This window comes from Lactuca virosa, chromosome 9 (genome assembly GCF_052849685.1).
Source record: "Lactuca virosa cultivar CGN04683 chromosome 9, Lactuca_virosa_CGN04683_v6, whole genome shotgun sequence".
NCBI lineage: Eukaryota > Viridiplantae > Streptophyta > Magnoliopsida > Asterales > Asteraceae > Lactuca > Lactuca virosa.
The window spans coordinates 215,822,908-215,838,696 of record NC_136434.1 but is presented as its reverse complement, the minus strand read 5'-3'; the positions used below and the strand labels follow the sequence as shown (position 1 = coordinate 215,838,696).

General features: G+C 33.0%; 1 protein-coding gene and 1 pseudogene across 1 annotated transcript; both read right to left on the bottom strand.

Moving 5' to 3' along the window:
• Positions 1-8,208: 8,208 nt before the first annotated feature.
• LOC145140292 (uncharacterized) lies at positions 8,209-10,471 on the bottom strand. The gene is made up of 5 exons (XM_079073828.1): positions 9,455-10,471; positions 9,108-9,356; positions 8,717-8,990; positions 8,572-8,647; positions 8,209-8,482 (listed from the first exon to the last, which is right to left on the bottom strand). The coding sequence occupies exons 1-5, from the start codon at positions 10,469-10,471 to the stop codon at positions 8,209-8,211; spliced, it is 1,890 nt and encodes a 629-aa protein (XP_078929954.1).
• A 2,510-nt stretch (positions 10,472-12,981) lies between these two features.
• LOC145136159 (alkane hydroxylase MAH1 pseudogene) lies at positions 12,982-14,776 on the bottom strand (annotated as a pseudogene).
• Positions 14,777-15,789: the final 1,013 nt, after the last annotated feature.

Here is a 15,789-nt window from a genome sequence, read left to right as displayed (position 1 = left end):
GATTCTTGCCCTATTTAGCATTCCAGTCCCCATTGTTTGAACGTGACCTCGGAGGGTTTCTTTTGGAGGATCTCCCTCTAGGCACGTTCTGCCAACCTTGTACATAGTAGGGAACATATGCACGATTTGGACAATTCCTGGCAATGTGTCCAGGTGTTCCACAGTGGAAACATGTATGTTTCTTCACGTAGAATTTGTTTCTGCCTGTCCCTGGTAGCGTGCTCATGCCTTGTCTCTGATTGTTCCCACAAGCACACTTACAACAAGCAGTCTGTTTCGCTTGTTTTGGTGGCCTGTATTTACCAACAACGGGTTTATTAGAAGTAAAAGAATTAGAAGCAACATATTCAGAGTTCAAAGAGACATTGGTTAGACAATCAACAGAATTAACTGAACTAGAATTATTTATGTTCTCCTTGTTCTCATATTCCACTACTTTACCTACATATGAAGTAGAGGCATTAGTATCGCTCACCTCAATACTCTCAGTTGGGCCGGATTGTTCAGTCTTAACTGAAGTTGGTACAGGGGGCTGACCATACTGATCAGATATCTCTACCTCATTGGTTTCAAGAGGCGGGGTATAGTTATCATTGAAAGGAGGTGGAACACTGTGATACCCTAGACCCTTATTCTGATTATCTTTAAATTCTAATTGTTTTTCTATCATTGTCTCAACTTTCTTACTTGACACATCAAACTTTTTAAAATTAAAGTATGCATTTTCAAACTTAATTTTTAATGTGTTTAGCTCGGCAGTTAGACTGACAATCTTTTCTTGAGCATAATCATAGTGTTCGCATTTTATGTTGTATTCTTCCTTAATTCTTTTTAAATCTTTTGTTTGGGCCTCTAATTTTTCTTTTAATGGTTTTTGGGCCTTTCTGAGAGTGTATCCTTCATATTTAAGGTCCTCAATTTCCCTAATCAATAAGTCATGTTGATCACGATAATGTTTAATTTTATCACTACAGGCTTGAGTACAGGAACTTTTACTTACCTCTTTTGTGTTGTTGTAAGAACTCATAATTTACCAAAATAAATATGATTTAGTAATTTGTTTTTGACCAAAAACTATAATAAATGCCCTTTGACTTGAATTCTCGAAAGTCATACTTGAAAGTCAAACTTGAGGGTCAACCTTTTTGTCCAAAGAATAACCTTGACTGAGAACAAAAGTTTCTAGACCGAAAACGAGGGTATTTGACCGAATACGTGGATTTTTGACCGAATACGAAGCTTGAGGACTGAAAACGAGGTTATTTGATTGAAAACGAGGCTTTTGGACCAAAAACTTGGTTTTTATACCAAGAACGCGAGGCTTCTTATCCTAACCGAGAAGGCTCGCACCGAATACACTCAACCAAAATCTTGAACCGAGAAGCAAACCGAAAACTAAATGCGAGGCCGAGAACTAGACCGAGAACACGAGACCGAGAACTCTGATCGAGATCTCGCACCGAGAACCTTCTCACCCTAACCGAGAACACATGCCCTAACCGAAGTCGCTGCTGGCCGCCGAGATCTCCTAGGGTTTAACCGAAAACCGAGGTCTGCCGCCGAGACATCGCAAATTTTGACCAAAAATACCCAAAATTTGCCAAAAAAACACAAATTTTTAGATTTTTAAAACCAAACTCGATCAAAACTCCAAAATAATGAAGAACACGAAGAACAAACAGCCAAAATTTCGTAAAAAAAAAATAAAAAACGCCCGAAAATCCAAGAAAAACTTCAAGAAACTCTTAATATTTTGCAATAACCCGATTGATACTAATCCTTACCTCTGATACCAATTGTAAAACCCCAAATCACTATGTATCAATCGGATTCACTATGATGGTGCGGAATCCTAATCAATGGAATTATGCAAAACGTGATATGGAATGAAGAACACAAGATGAATCTTCAATGCACACTATATTGATGATAGTTTTGTACATAAGATTCAGATTACACTTGGTTTTCTCTCTGTTTCTCTCTAGAACGTGTTCTTGGCTTATGGAAACACCCAAAAACATCTCTCCCTCTTTACAAGGCTAAAATAACACTATATATATATATATATATATATATATATATATATATATATATATATATATATAATACCTAATATCAAAGGCCTAGCCCAAAACCCAAACAAGACAACATTAAGCCTAACCGAAATCACATGTGATTTCTGTCCAAACAACACCAAAATATGGTGTTTTCGGTCCTAGACCGAGAACTCTAAGAGCTTATGAAAAGCAAAGTATAAACCACAATTTATGACCTAACAAAGTGGAAGAATATAACCCCCGTCGTAGATAGTGACATCCCAATCCATCTGCCAATCACTCAGTCTCTGGCTGTAATCCTCGAGCCGATCATCACAATCGCTTCCTTCTTGAGTCACGCGACTCAACCGGCACTACCTTGAGCAAGGCCCTTGAGACCTCAAAATCAACTAACTCACCTAGGTCTGCACCATTCAAACCCAAACTAACATGGCCACTAAGGCCCAAACAATCATCTGACCCATCCTCAGCCTAAACAACCATAAATGATAAACCGGATATGACAGAAACACATTGCAATGAATCATGGTGCCAAACCATACAATCTACCCTCATTCATCTCCTTAGAATCTCCAAAATTTTCCTCGATTCGAGTACATATCCTGTACTTTTAATAGTATGGGCCAAATACTATCTTCCACACATATCCGTACTTTCCTCCAGAATCGTTCGGATTCTCTAAGTAACTACTCATGTCCACTACAGTGTGATTCAATTATATATACCCGCTCTTAAACAAATATACACCGCTAGACAGCGCACCCACTCCTCTAAGGCACTTCTTAGCCTCTCCTAGGATTCTCACCTTACCCTGCCATCAGCTACTAAAGAACGCCTACTAATATCAACTAACTACTTCATGAATACAACTGCATGCAACAAAACTTATGCAAAATAGGATAACCATTCATCTTGTTATCATAAAAAGTTGTACCGATAGAAAGTTTTGTCATCATGACAACAATTAGTATAATATTCACATATTAATTTGGGTTAAACTAAAAGTACGTTGTTGTGTGAGGGTTAACTAACAATCTTGCTCCGGTGGTTAATTAGATTTTTTTCAACGATTAATTTGTTTAGAAACATCATATTAAACGAAAACGCAACCTATTGACTTGATATATGATTTAATATGTATTTAATTATTCGTCAGTTTGTCGTCAAATAAAAATTACTAAAATAAAAAGTATCAATCACCGATGACAATATTTTAACACACATTATAAAATAATTAAATATTTCACAAAATAAAGGTTTTAAATTACGTTTTTGGAAAACATATTTTCACAAAATCAAATCGTCTTTCTTTTTGTAATGACTAGTTGTGTGACCCATGTATTATATGAGTTAATTTAAAAAAAAGTTAAATATAAAGATCAAAATATTTGAGAACTTTGAATTTATAAAAACAAATAAGAAAATAATGAGTTATTATAATAGAAATGCTTTTTATCTTTTAAATTTAAACAAATAATTTAAATAAAGAAACAAAAGAAACTAATGAGTTTTAATTTTGGGAATTTTGAAATTAAAAGTTAAGTTGATTAACGAAATTGATATCCATTTATTACTACATTTATTGTAATTATTACATTAAAATGTTATGTAGAATTTAATAAAATAGAAAAAAACTCATAAAATGACATGTGAAAAAAAATAATTCAAAATAACCACAAAATGACATTTGACAAATTGAATGAGAGTATGACAAGTGGCAAAAAAACATTCATTTATAAGAATTTATAAGAATAGATTACGTTATTTCTCAAAAATAATAATTTCCTTTTTAAAGAAATAAATAATAAATTTATTATAGTAGTCATGAAAGTAATTCACATGAATCAAGTTTATGTATTCAATATCGTTATTAGTATTTCATATCATTATCATTATCCTCTCTAATAAATGAATGTTTTTTTTGTCACTTGTCACACTCTTATTCAATTTGTTAAATGTTATTTTGAATTAATTTTTTCTCCACATGTCATTTTATGAGTTTTTTTATTTTATTAAATTCCACATAATATTTTAATATAAAAATTGCAATAAATGTAGTAATAAATAGATATTAATTTCATTAATAAACCCACCTTTTACTTTCAAAATTCCCAGAATTATAGCTCATTAATTTATTTTATTTATTTGTTTAAATTTAAAAGATAAAAAACATTTTCATAATAACAATTCATTATTTTTTTTATTTTCTTATAAATTCAAAGTTCTCAAATATTTTGACATTTATATATATATATATATATATATATATATATATATATATATATATATATATATATATATATATATATATATATATAAATTAACTCATGTAATACATGGGTCTCACAACTAGTTTGTTTATATATATATATGATACTAATTGAATTAAATAATACATTTTGTATTAGTTTGGGCGTCCGTGCTTTCAATTTCAAACACCTAAATGTTATTATCCTCTCAAATATTTATTTTAATACTTTTAGAAACTTAATAGTATAGAAATAATATATCTTTTTTTTTATTGTGGTACATGATAATTACAAACTAATTTGATTGAATCTGATATAGGTACAACTATATTACAACAACTAGTTATAACAACTATTAATTAGTTATGATGTTTGTTTATCCTCAACATCTTTATTATATTATAAAACATATTAAATATTTTTTGAAAATTACGAGGTACATTAGTCTAAGCATTTAATACAATTTCTATTGCATTAGAAAAAAACTTGCACTTCTAAAGGTGAAAACTCAATTAAAAAACCCCACTATAAATACGACCAATTAATATAGTTCAAATTTAAAATTCACAATTCAAATAAATAATAATTGGTTTGTTATGGAACAATTAATCTTTATTATATTATAAAACATATTAGAAATTTCTTGAAAATTAAGAGGTACGTTAATCTAAGCATTTAGTACAATTTCTATTGCATTAGAAAAAAACTTGCACTTCTAAAGGTTCAAAACTCAATTAAAAAAATCCCACTATAAATACGATCAATTAATATAGTTCAAATTTAAAATTTACATTCCAAATAAATTATAATTGGTTTGTTATGGAACAATTAAACGGAATCAATTAAGGATATGTTACTATTAAAGAAGCTTTTTAGGACTGGTTATCGTTATTTCCTAATATACATGCACTCTCTTTCATAAATACATCCATCCCCGTTCTAAAAACCCCGCCCATAACTTTGAATCTTAACAGTGATGTATGTCCATATTTTTCTCCTCTCCATCTCTCCAACCATAATCCTCACTAGGAGGAACATCTGTCTTTTCTATAGAACATCTTTTGATGTGGATGAAAATTTTTTCATCTGATTTACCAATAACTAGCTTTGCTGGTTGATCTTATGCTCATTCTCACCAGGTAAACACTAAGAAAAGTTCAATACCAATGTTTTTAAGTAAAAAAATTTTGTTCAACTTGTGATGTTTGATGACATGTATGGTAGCTGTTGCTTGGGAATCGCAGGTCGTGCTTGATAACATGAAGAAAATCAGAAAATTCCCAGTAACTATATCTCTTTGCTCTTAGTTCTAACAAATTGCTAAATGGATTTTTTTAACATTTTTTTTATGATTTAAATATCAGTTTATGGTTGATCTTTCTACCAAAAGTACAAGTTTGGAAATAGAAGGAAATCATATGTAATAAAGATTTTATCTTAAATCATTTGGTTTGTTAGTGCATTCAATTTGAACATTGAAGGTTAAGTTACTATAAATCAGTGAGGCTTTCTTTAACCTTGGGTGGATGTGGCCAGACCTTTAAGTTGGATGTTAAGCAAAATACTTACATATGTAATGGTTTATGCTAAGGTACTATTCTTAAAACAATGTTACAAATGTTGAGTAATAAAGATGCTCGATTTAGGTTCTTTATATAGAATTAATTTTGGAGGTAAAATTATCTTTTAGCAACTGTTGGTTTCAATCTGCTCATTTTTTGGTGGATATTTGCTTTCGATTATATAGTTGTTTACGTAATTTGAAAATTTTCTTTTGAATAAATTACGGGCTGCTTTATAGGGATGAGCATAAGCGGGTACCCGCCTCATTTGGCGAGAACCGGAACCGGAACCGGCGGTTCCTAGAAAGTTAGAACCGGAACCGCTTTAGGCAGTTCTTAAATGTTTGGAACCAGTCCCGAAACCGGCGGTTCCGGTTCCGGGAGCGGGTAACTCAGTTACATTAATTTTGTTATCTTTTGTCGATAAAACCGCAGTTTAGTTCGATCCAAATTAAATCCATTCGGACCAAAGACGGACAAAATCGGACCAATATATTCTAAACCGGTCTAAGTAACACACACACACACACACACACACACACACACACACACACACATATATATATATATATATATATATATATATATATATATATATATATATATATATATATATATATATATATATATATATATATAAATCGGTTCCGGCGGGTACCCAGCGGGTAGCGGTTCCGAAAAAATGAGAACCGGAACCGGAACCGCTTAAAGTGGTTTCGGTTCCAAAACCGGCAGTTCTGAGGCGGTTCCGGTTCCAAAAGCGGGTACCCGGTTCCGATGCTCATCCCTACTGCTTTATTTGTAAAAGATGAGTTTGTCTACTCCTTATTAACTAAGCCATTGCTTATAGTATTCTATTAGATGATTAAATGATTAGTATCATATTTTCTCATCCGAGATGATTGAAAAAAATAAAAAATTTTAGTTTTTTTTTCAAGTTGATATGTTAATGAAATTATGCAATATGTTTGTTAAAACTTTCTTTCCATTTCAGTTTGTGCAATATCAAATTGATTCCAATGAAAAGACATTTAGAAAGAAGAGAAAATTCGGATAATAACCAAAAAAGGAGATTGGTTTGAAGAAAATAACCAAGGAAAATCAAATTTTGGAAAATGACCACAGGATCAGCAGAGCACCCTCTGCGGAACCATTAAATGCTCTGCGGAGCCTCTGTAGCTCTGCGGAATTGCTGTTTTTTGATTTTTTTTAATTTTTTTTTTGCGTTCATTTTTGTTTATTAATATTAATTTTTTTTAAATACACTAATACCTTATGTGATTATGTAAATAATTTGAAAAAAAAGGTTAAAAATAATGAACTTATGTTTGATATCAATCCACAGAACTCTTTGGGAATCCACCATCTGCGGATCCATTAAAGCCTCTGCGGATCCAGCTACAGCTGTGCGGAATGTTGGTTTTTTAATTTTTTTAATTTTTTTTTCTTTTTTTTGCGTTCGTTTTCGTTTATTAATATTTTTTTTAAATACACTTATACCTTATGTGATTATTATGTAAAAAATTTGACAAAAAAAGGTTAAAAATAATGAAATGTTTTATGTAATACGTTTGCTACTTATGTATGTTTTCATGTATTTGTACTTATAAATAACGTAATACAAACCGGTGCATATAAATAACCTAATTAAAATTATATAAATATTCCATGTTTTTTATAGGTTACAAAACATACCTTAGAAAACATAAACATACAACCTTCATAGAAAGCATAAACATACAACCTTCATAATAAATATACTTTGAAATAAACTTCATTCATTCAAATCGAACCACAGAAACTTTGATCTGTTTTCGTATTCCGTCCATGGGTTATCTGTTGCTTGTGTCCCTAGGTTTATTTTCTCTTGCGTCCATTGGTTATCTGGCTCTTGCTGCCATTGGTACTCGGTGCAACCTTGCCATTGGTTATGTGGCTCTTCCTGCGGTTGGTATACGGTCTCTTGCGCCCATTGGTTATGTGGCTCCTACTGCCATTGATGTTCGGTCTGTTGTGTCCATTGGTTGTATGGATGCTGCTGCCATTGATGTTCGGTCTGTTGTGTCCATTGGTTGTCTGGATGCTGTTGCCATTGATGTTCGGTCTGTTGTGTCCATTGGTTATTTGGCTGCTGCTGCCATTGTTGTTCGGTATGTTGCGTCCATTGGTTCTCTGGCTCATGCTGCCATTGGTTTTCGGTCGCTTGCGTCGGTTCCTCTTCTGTCGCTTTTGTCCCACTCCCTGACGCCCCGGTACGTTTTTTAGTTTTACTTTGGTTCTTTGGAACGATTTCCTTACACGTCCTTGCATTATGAGTTGTGCTATGACATCTAGTACACCTTATTTTTGGTTCCTCACCTTGAGATGGAATACGATTGGTGTTTTTGGTCTACCGGATTGACGTATTTCCATCACAGGAGGGTTAACAACCATAAGGTCATCCGGAGCCTCCCAATCACTAAGTTCTGAAAGAGGGTATACGGCCTGCTCGTACGTTCTTCGATATGTTTCAATTTTATAAGCATCTATAGCCATATGCCCACAATGATCATTTTTCAAGTGTGTTAAAACCATTATCACATGACCACATGGCAAACCAGTTAGTTGCCAATATCTGCAAGAACAAGTATTTTCCCTCAAATTCACTATGCCGCCGCTTTTGAAGTCATGCACTTGATATGTTGTATTGTCAACACCGGATACCGACCATCATTGAATCCCCTCTTTAGTTTTTTAACCATATCTTCAGCCCACTTCGTTGGTATTGTTGTACTTTTTTCTGTTAAAACAAACATATATTATTATATATGACATTTATCATATAATTTAAAATTAAACATAATCATACCTACAGCCATCCGCCGTTTGTAAAACCATTTCTGCATAAGTGCGCGAAAGAACTCAAGAAGTGGTGATATAGGCAACTTCCTTGCTTTATTTGATACAACATTCATGGACTCCGCACTATTTGAGGTCATATAATCATACCTCGTGGTAGGGCAATACGCTCTGGTCCATTTCTCACGTGGAATTTGACTGAGATATGTCGCTACATCATCTCTTATATTACGAAGTCTCCCCCAATAGAATTCAAACTCAGTGGTTTTGTAAGCTCTTACCAGCTTCCAAAACAAAATTGCTGTTTTTTTGTTTTTTCCAAAGGTGTGGACTATGTTTCCTATTAGATGAAAACCACACAATCCATGTTGAGCATTTGGAAAAACATTTTGAATACTTACAGAAATTGCGGGTGCTCTATCTGTGACCATTGTCAGACCTTCCACATCACCAATGCATTCATGTAGTTTTTCAAGAAACCATGTCCAAGAATCTGTAGTCTCTTTTGGGCAAATTCCATACCCAATAGGCAAGATCTGATTGTTGCCATCCATGGCTACTGCATGCAAGATGGTGCCTTTGTACTTTCCCTTCAAATGAGCACCATCCATAATAATAACTTTTCTACAACACTCTCTGAAAGCACGTATCTGCAACAACAATATAAAAACCATTAATATATCAACAATATAAATTGTTTAAAACATTTAAGATAATAACAAATATATTTAAAAATATATTACCGCACATCCAATAGCGAAAAGCAATACTCAAAACGATCATCGGAATCAGTTTTTATGTACGCCACAGTACCAGGATTATGTTTCTTCAAATTGTGAAAATAAATTGGAAGTTTGGAGAAACTTTCTTCGGGGGTCCCCATCATCAATCCCAAAGCAAATTCTCTAGCATGCCACGCTTGTGAATAACTCATATTTATTTGTAGCAAAGCATTCATATCTCTAATTATATCATTAGGCTTCCAAACTCTCAAACTTCCTTGACCCATAATGTTATGTATTATGGTTCCCACAACTTCGCTATTTGCTTGCCTATGATTTGGGTGTATAAGCAATGAATAACATGTATGCTCGTCATTAAACGTCTTAATTTCAAACATTTCTGTTCCTTTAATGACACATGCGTATAAACGACAATGACAGTTTTCTTGTATACAAACAACCTGGTACCGAGATTTTGAAGATTTTTCAACCTTTATCTGAAACTTTTCTCTAACGGCTTTGAATTTAACAGCAAATGCTAGCTCTTTTTTGGTGTTATAGGTTTGATTGACAATTAATTTATCATTCAGACCTAAACTGTGAAATGGTCCAGGTTCAAGAATAGGTTCTGGACAATCAGGAATAGAAGGAATACAATACCATGGATTAAAAGCAGTTTTTCGTTGCGTGTACTCATCATCCGACCACCCTTCATTTGATTTTACCTCACATCTTCGATCATCAATTTTAGGAACTTCTCCAAACTCGAACAAATTTTCACGTTGTAATTCAGTCATGCCCACTTTTGGTTCTTTATCATTATCTGATACAAAAGTGTCATTTCCTCTTCCCCTTGAACGGTTTCCATCACATTGGCTTTCTCTACGACCTCTATTAGTTTTTTTTGGATTAAACTGGTTGTTAACCACTGCTTGTTCTTCATCTTCTTCACCTACCACCGTTAAATACAAATGCACCGTCTTCTTTGATTCAGACATTACATGTCTCAATTGAAATACATCAGTTTCATCTCCAAGCTCCATGACATACCCTAACTCCGGGTGTTTAAAAGACAAATATATATGACTATTTAACACACCCGCCTTACTTCTAACCATTTGTAATAACATTTCATGGTCAATGTTAGGAGGAAGATTTAAACCATAGTTTTTCACATTATTTCTAACGTAAACCTCAACTCCATTAACTAACTGCCACGACCCTCCCGTACACAAAATAATAAAACTCATTTTACAAATCACTCTCTACAAACACAACGAAAAAACAACTTCTACTAGTAATTGAAACTCACAAACTCACAAATAACCACTTAAATACATCTATAACTTCTATAACTGATCCGCAGAGGTGTACACTGATCCTTAGAGGTGTGCACTGATCCGCAGAGGTGTACACTGATCCTTAGAGGTGTGCACTGATCCGCAGAGGTGTACACTGATCCTTAGAGATGTGTACAGATCCGCAGACACTGATCCTTAGAGGTGTGTACTGCTCCGCAGAGGTGTACACTGATTCTTATATATATATATATATATATATATATATATATATATATATATATATATATATATATATATATATATATACTAACCCGATCAATATCCTTCCAATGTGGTTCATCAACCATCCCGACTGCTATACGCCTCAAATATCTACTGATTTAATTAGGTTATTTATATGCACCGGTTTGTATTACGTTATTTATATGTATTTGGTTTGTATTAGGTTATTTACAAAACCAGTTGAGTTAACTTTTACTTTATTTCATAGAACATAAAATACAAAACAGTACAAATACATGAAAAACGTACATCAGTAGCAAACGTATTACATAAAACATTTCATTATTTTTAACATTTTTTTGTCAAATTTTTTACATAATAATCACATAAGGTATAAGTGTATTTAAAAAAAATATATATATATTAATAAACGAAAGTGAACGCAAAAAAAAACGAAAAAAAATTAAAAAAATTAAAAAACCAACATTCCGCAGAGCTGTAGCTGGATCCGCATGAGCTTTAATGGATCCGCAGAGGGTGGATTCCCAAAGAGTTCTGTGGACTGATATCAAACATAAGTTCATTATTTTTAACCTTTTTTTATCAAATTATTTACATAATCACATAAGGTATTAGTACATTTAAAAAAAATTAATATTAATAAACGAAAATGAACGCAAAAAGAAACGAAAAAACGAAAAAAAAAATTAAAAAAATCAAAAAACAGCAACTCTGCAGAGCTGTAGAGGATCCGCAGAGCATTTAATGGTTCCGCAGATGGTGCTCTGCGGATCCTGTGGTCATTTTCCAAAATTTGATTTTCCTTGGTTATTTTCTTCAAATCAATCTCCTTTTTGGGTTATTATCCGAATTTTCTCTAGAAAGAATTATATTGCAATGTTTTGCATTTTGTCGTCACACGTCTACCTATATTCCAACATATATAATTAATTCCCACATAAACCTATCTCTATATACTTTATTTTAATATTTTTCATTCATTTGTTGGAATATGGGTTGAAACCAAATTTATTATATAATTTGGAATTCACTAACTTTGACATAAATGTTTACGATAAAATAACTATCTTTTTATTAAAACAAGAATCAAATGTGTATTAGCGGTGTTGATGGGGCGGTTCGACTCGGATAGTAAAAAAATTGTGAACCATGAGCACGGGGAGGGCTCCTCACATGCATTAACTTGAACTAAACCGATCAGAACCGTATAAAGACTAAATATAAACCAACTATACATTCAAAAAAATTGTTGAACTAACAAGTAAAGTAAACGCGACGTTCGATCTCCCGATCTTGAATTGTTCAACTATGTGTCATCACCAGCACCACCTCTCTTCCATCTCTGCACCGAGCCAAATTATTTGCCGCCCGCCGCTTTGCACGGGTAAACGACTGATTATGATGTATATATATTACCTAATGTGAAAACATAAAAGACCAAACTTGTGTGGTCTTTATTGTTTCCTATAGAATGTGAAAGATTATATATATATATATATATATATATATATATATATATATATATATATATATATATATATATATATATATAACATGGAAACACAAGGGACCAAACTTGTGTGGTCATTATTGTTTCGTATCAAATGTGAACGATTTATATATTTTTTTGAGAGGGTACGACATCTCATTCCTATAGTCTTTAAATGTTAACAAAAATTAAGAGTATATTCTATCCATTAGATTAGATATAAAGTCATCATTACAGAAAGAAGAGAAAGATATAAAAATAGGTTGAGATCATTAAGAAAGAAGAGAAAGATATAAAAATAGGTTGAGATCATCCAAGTAAGTTTTCATGTTTTATATTACTAACGATTGATTTAACCACTGATTGAATTGAAGAAATATATCTATTAAAAACAAACACAAATAATTAAACATTTGTAATTAGTGTGGGTTTATTAGCATTTGTCATCCTCTCTCCCCCCACCTCTTGAATTTGATAAACGTGCACCGCTAAATTTCAACATATGTTTGGTATCAACTCATAATTCAGTTAATACCAATCACTATATTTTTTAAACTTACAATATTATACAAGAACACTGTAACGACATCGGAAATAATTCTTGCATTTAATTATTGCTTTTAAATAAAGAAAAACTTAATTCATGAAAAGCATGCCCAAATACCCTGCGTGCTAGGTTTCTTAATCTCAAGTTTTGATCTGTCTAATAGGGAAGAGCCTAACCTTCAAACCATATTTCATTTGGAGTATAATAGAATCAGCTGGCCGACAAATCTCATGACCCTTAACCAACTCCACACGGTAATGAAAAATGATTGCACTTGCCACCGTTTTCATCTGAATTAAACCCATTTCCTTACCCAAGCACGTTCGTGGCCCTGCATGAAATGCTGTAAATTTGTAAGATGGTTCGTGCTTTACACCTCCTTTTTCTGAAAACCATCTCTCCGGTTTAAACTGTAAGCAATCTTCCCCCCATATCCATTCCATTCTTCCCATTGAGTAGAATGATAGAATTATCTTACTATGCTCATTAACTGCATGCCCACTTGGGAGTACGTCTGCCTTTGATGGTGCTTTGTGCTCCAAAGCAACTGGAGGATAGAGCCTTAATGCTTCACATAAACCTCCATGGAGATAAACCAGTCCATCCAACTCTTTTTCACTAGGATATTTCCATTTTGAACCTCCCACTTGCTTCTCAATCTCCTCTCGGATCTTGCTCTCTGTGATAGGGTTTTGGGCGAGGAGATAGAAAAACCAAGAAAGACCTGTGCTTGTGGTGTCTCTTCCAGCAATCATCAGATTAAGTATGGTGTCCTTTAAAAACGTTCTTGTGTTCGTTGAAGTCCTGGTCTGACCTTGGAAACTAGTGATCAAGTATTTTAACAACCCGACCTCCTTCTCTACTCTTTCAACATCAGTGAGCTCATTTTCTTCCCTTGACAAACATTTATATATAAATTCATCAAAAGCCTTAGAAGCTTCGATTAATTTCTTCTCCTTGCCTATGTTGAATCTGTGTTGCAACTTCCAAACATTTTCCGGCAACAAATGCCTCCACAAAATAGCTTCTTCTGCTTCGGTGAAGGCCTTCTCGCATGCATTATATGGTAAATGAAGAGACAGGGTTTCAGGATCATAATTTAAAAGCAATAGACAGATAGTGTCAAAAGTAAACCTCTGAAATATCTCCTGCATATCCGTCTCTTGTTGATTATTGGAGACGATTTCAAGGAGAGGAAGAAGCCCTTTCTCTATCTTGTTTTTGATATTTTCTTCCAAGTGAGAGTTGAAGTCGGGGTGTTTGAGTAGAGACATGCTTGTTTTCCTATGGATTTCCCATAAATCATGATCGGCGTTGAAGATTCCATCTCCAAGGATATCAAAGATCTTACGGAACTCGGGACCTTTGGGATAGTTGGGGAAGTTCTTGCTTAAGATGTGGTGAACGTTGGCTGGGTCGGAGGTCAGGAGCATATCCATGTTGGTAAACCAAGGACCTTTAAGCATGAAAGTACCATGGCTCAGTTTGAGGAGATCTGTGACGAAATCATGAACACGGTAAGCATTTAGAATGAGATCGGGGGTCATGCCAAAAACGACCCAATTGATGATATGATAGGACCTTCTCTGGTAAATAAACAAGACAATGGAAGCCAACAAAACAACTAAAAGGAGAAGCATATTGAAGTAATGAAAGAAAGCCGATACTGGGAAATCTGTTTACTATTAGATAGTTAGCTCTCTTTTAAAGGAAAAAACTAGCACTTGGTCCTTACTATGGATGATAGTTGGTATACGAAGAAAATGTAACCAAGTTCAACCTTTAGCTCCTAATCCTATCTTTTTTTTTAAACATAATGTACTTTCTCCATAACCACGTAATAAAAATATTCGTTTAATAAAAATATGTACTAATGTGAATTAAGTGCAGCTTTGATATAATTAAGGTCCACCTATTCTTTCTGTACGTCTTTTATATATATATATATATATAATACTAGTAGGGTATCCGCGCGATGCGGCGGTTCTAGATAGTACCTTTCGGTAAATAGTTTCCATGCATATATGTTTCCTTTTCGTGTCAAATAGTTCCTTTTAGCATTTTGGCTGATTGCTTTTTGTCGGATAGTTATTTTTGCGCAAATAGTTTTAGCTAGGTGAGTAGCAATCAGGGCCAAATTGTTTCCATTCCGGTATCCTTGCTCTTATTCTTGTACTTCACAATTATTTTGTATTTATTGATTGATCACACTTTAACTATATATTGATGGAGAGTACGATAATCATTCTACTATTGTTATCATAGAAAATTATACCGTTAGAAAGTTTCGTCATTTCAACAATGATTAGTATCATTAAGTTGTTTTTCAAAAATAATAATTTCATATTTACATAAATAAATAATAAATTCATTATTTAAAATTTATTATAATTTTCGTTAAAGTAGTTCACATGAACCAAGTTTAGGTATTCAATATCATTATTAGTATTCCATATACATGAACCAAGTTTAGGTATTCAATCCCAGGCAGAGGAGAAATTTATATTATTTGCCATTTCAAAAAAAATATACATGAACCAAGTTTAGGTATTCAATATCATTATTAGTATTCCATATCATTAATCATTTATATATTGTATAATAATTGAATTAAATAATATATCTTCTATTAATTTGGGACATCCATTATTTTTAATTTCAAACGCCTAAATGCTATTATCCTCTCATATATTTATTTTAATACATTTAAAAACATAATATTATAGAAGTAATCTATCTTTTTTTCATTGTGGTACATGATAATTACAAACTAATTTGATT

Excerpts from the sequence above, each read along its gene's own strand:
- LOC145140292 (XM_079073828.1), bottom strand. The coding sequence starts at position 10,471 with ATGGAGCTTGGAGATGAAACTGATGTATTTCAATTGAGACATGTAATG. Across the intron at positions 9,357-9,454 it reads ATTGCTTTTCGCTATTGGAT|ATACGTGCTTTCAGAGAGTG; the intron begins GTGCGGTAATAT and ends TTGTTGTTGCAG. Across the intron at positions 8,483-8,571 it reads AGGGGATTCAATGATGGTCG|ATATTGGCAACTAACTGGTT; the intron begins GTATCCGGTGTT and ends TTGTTCTTGCAG.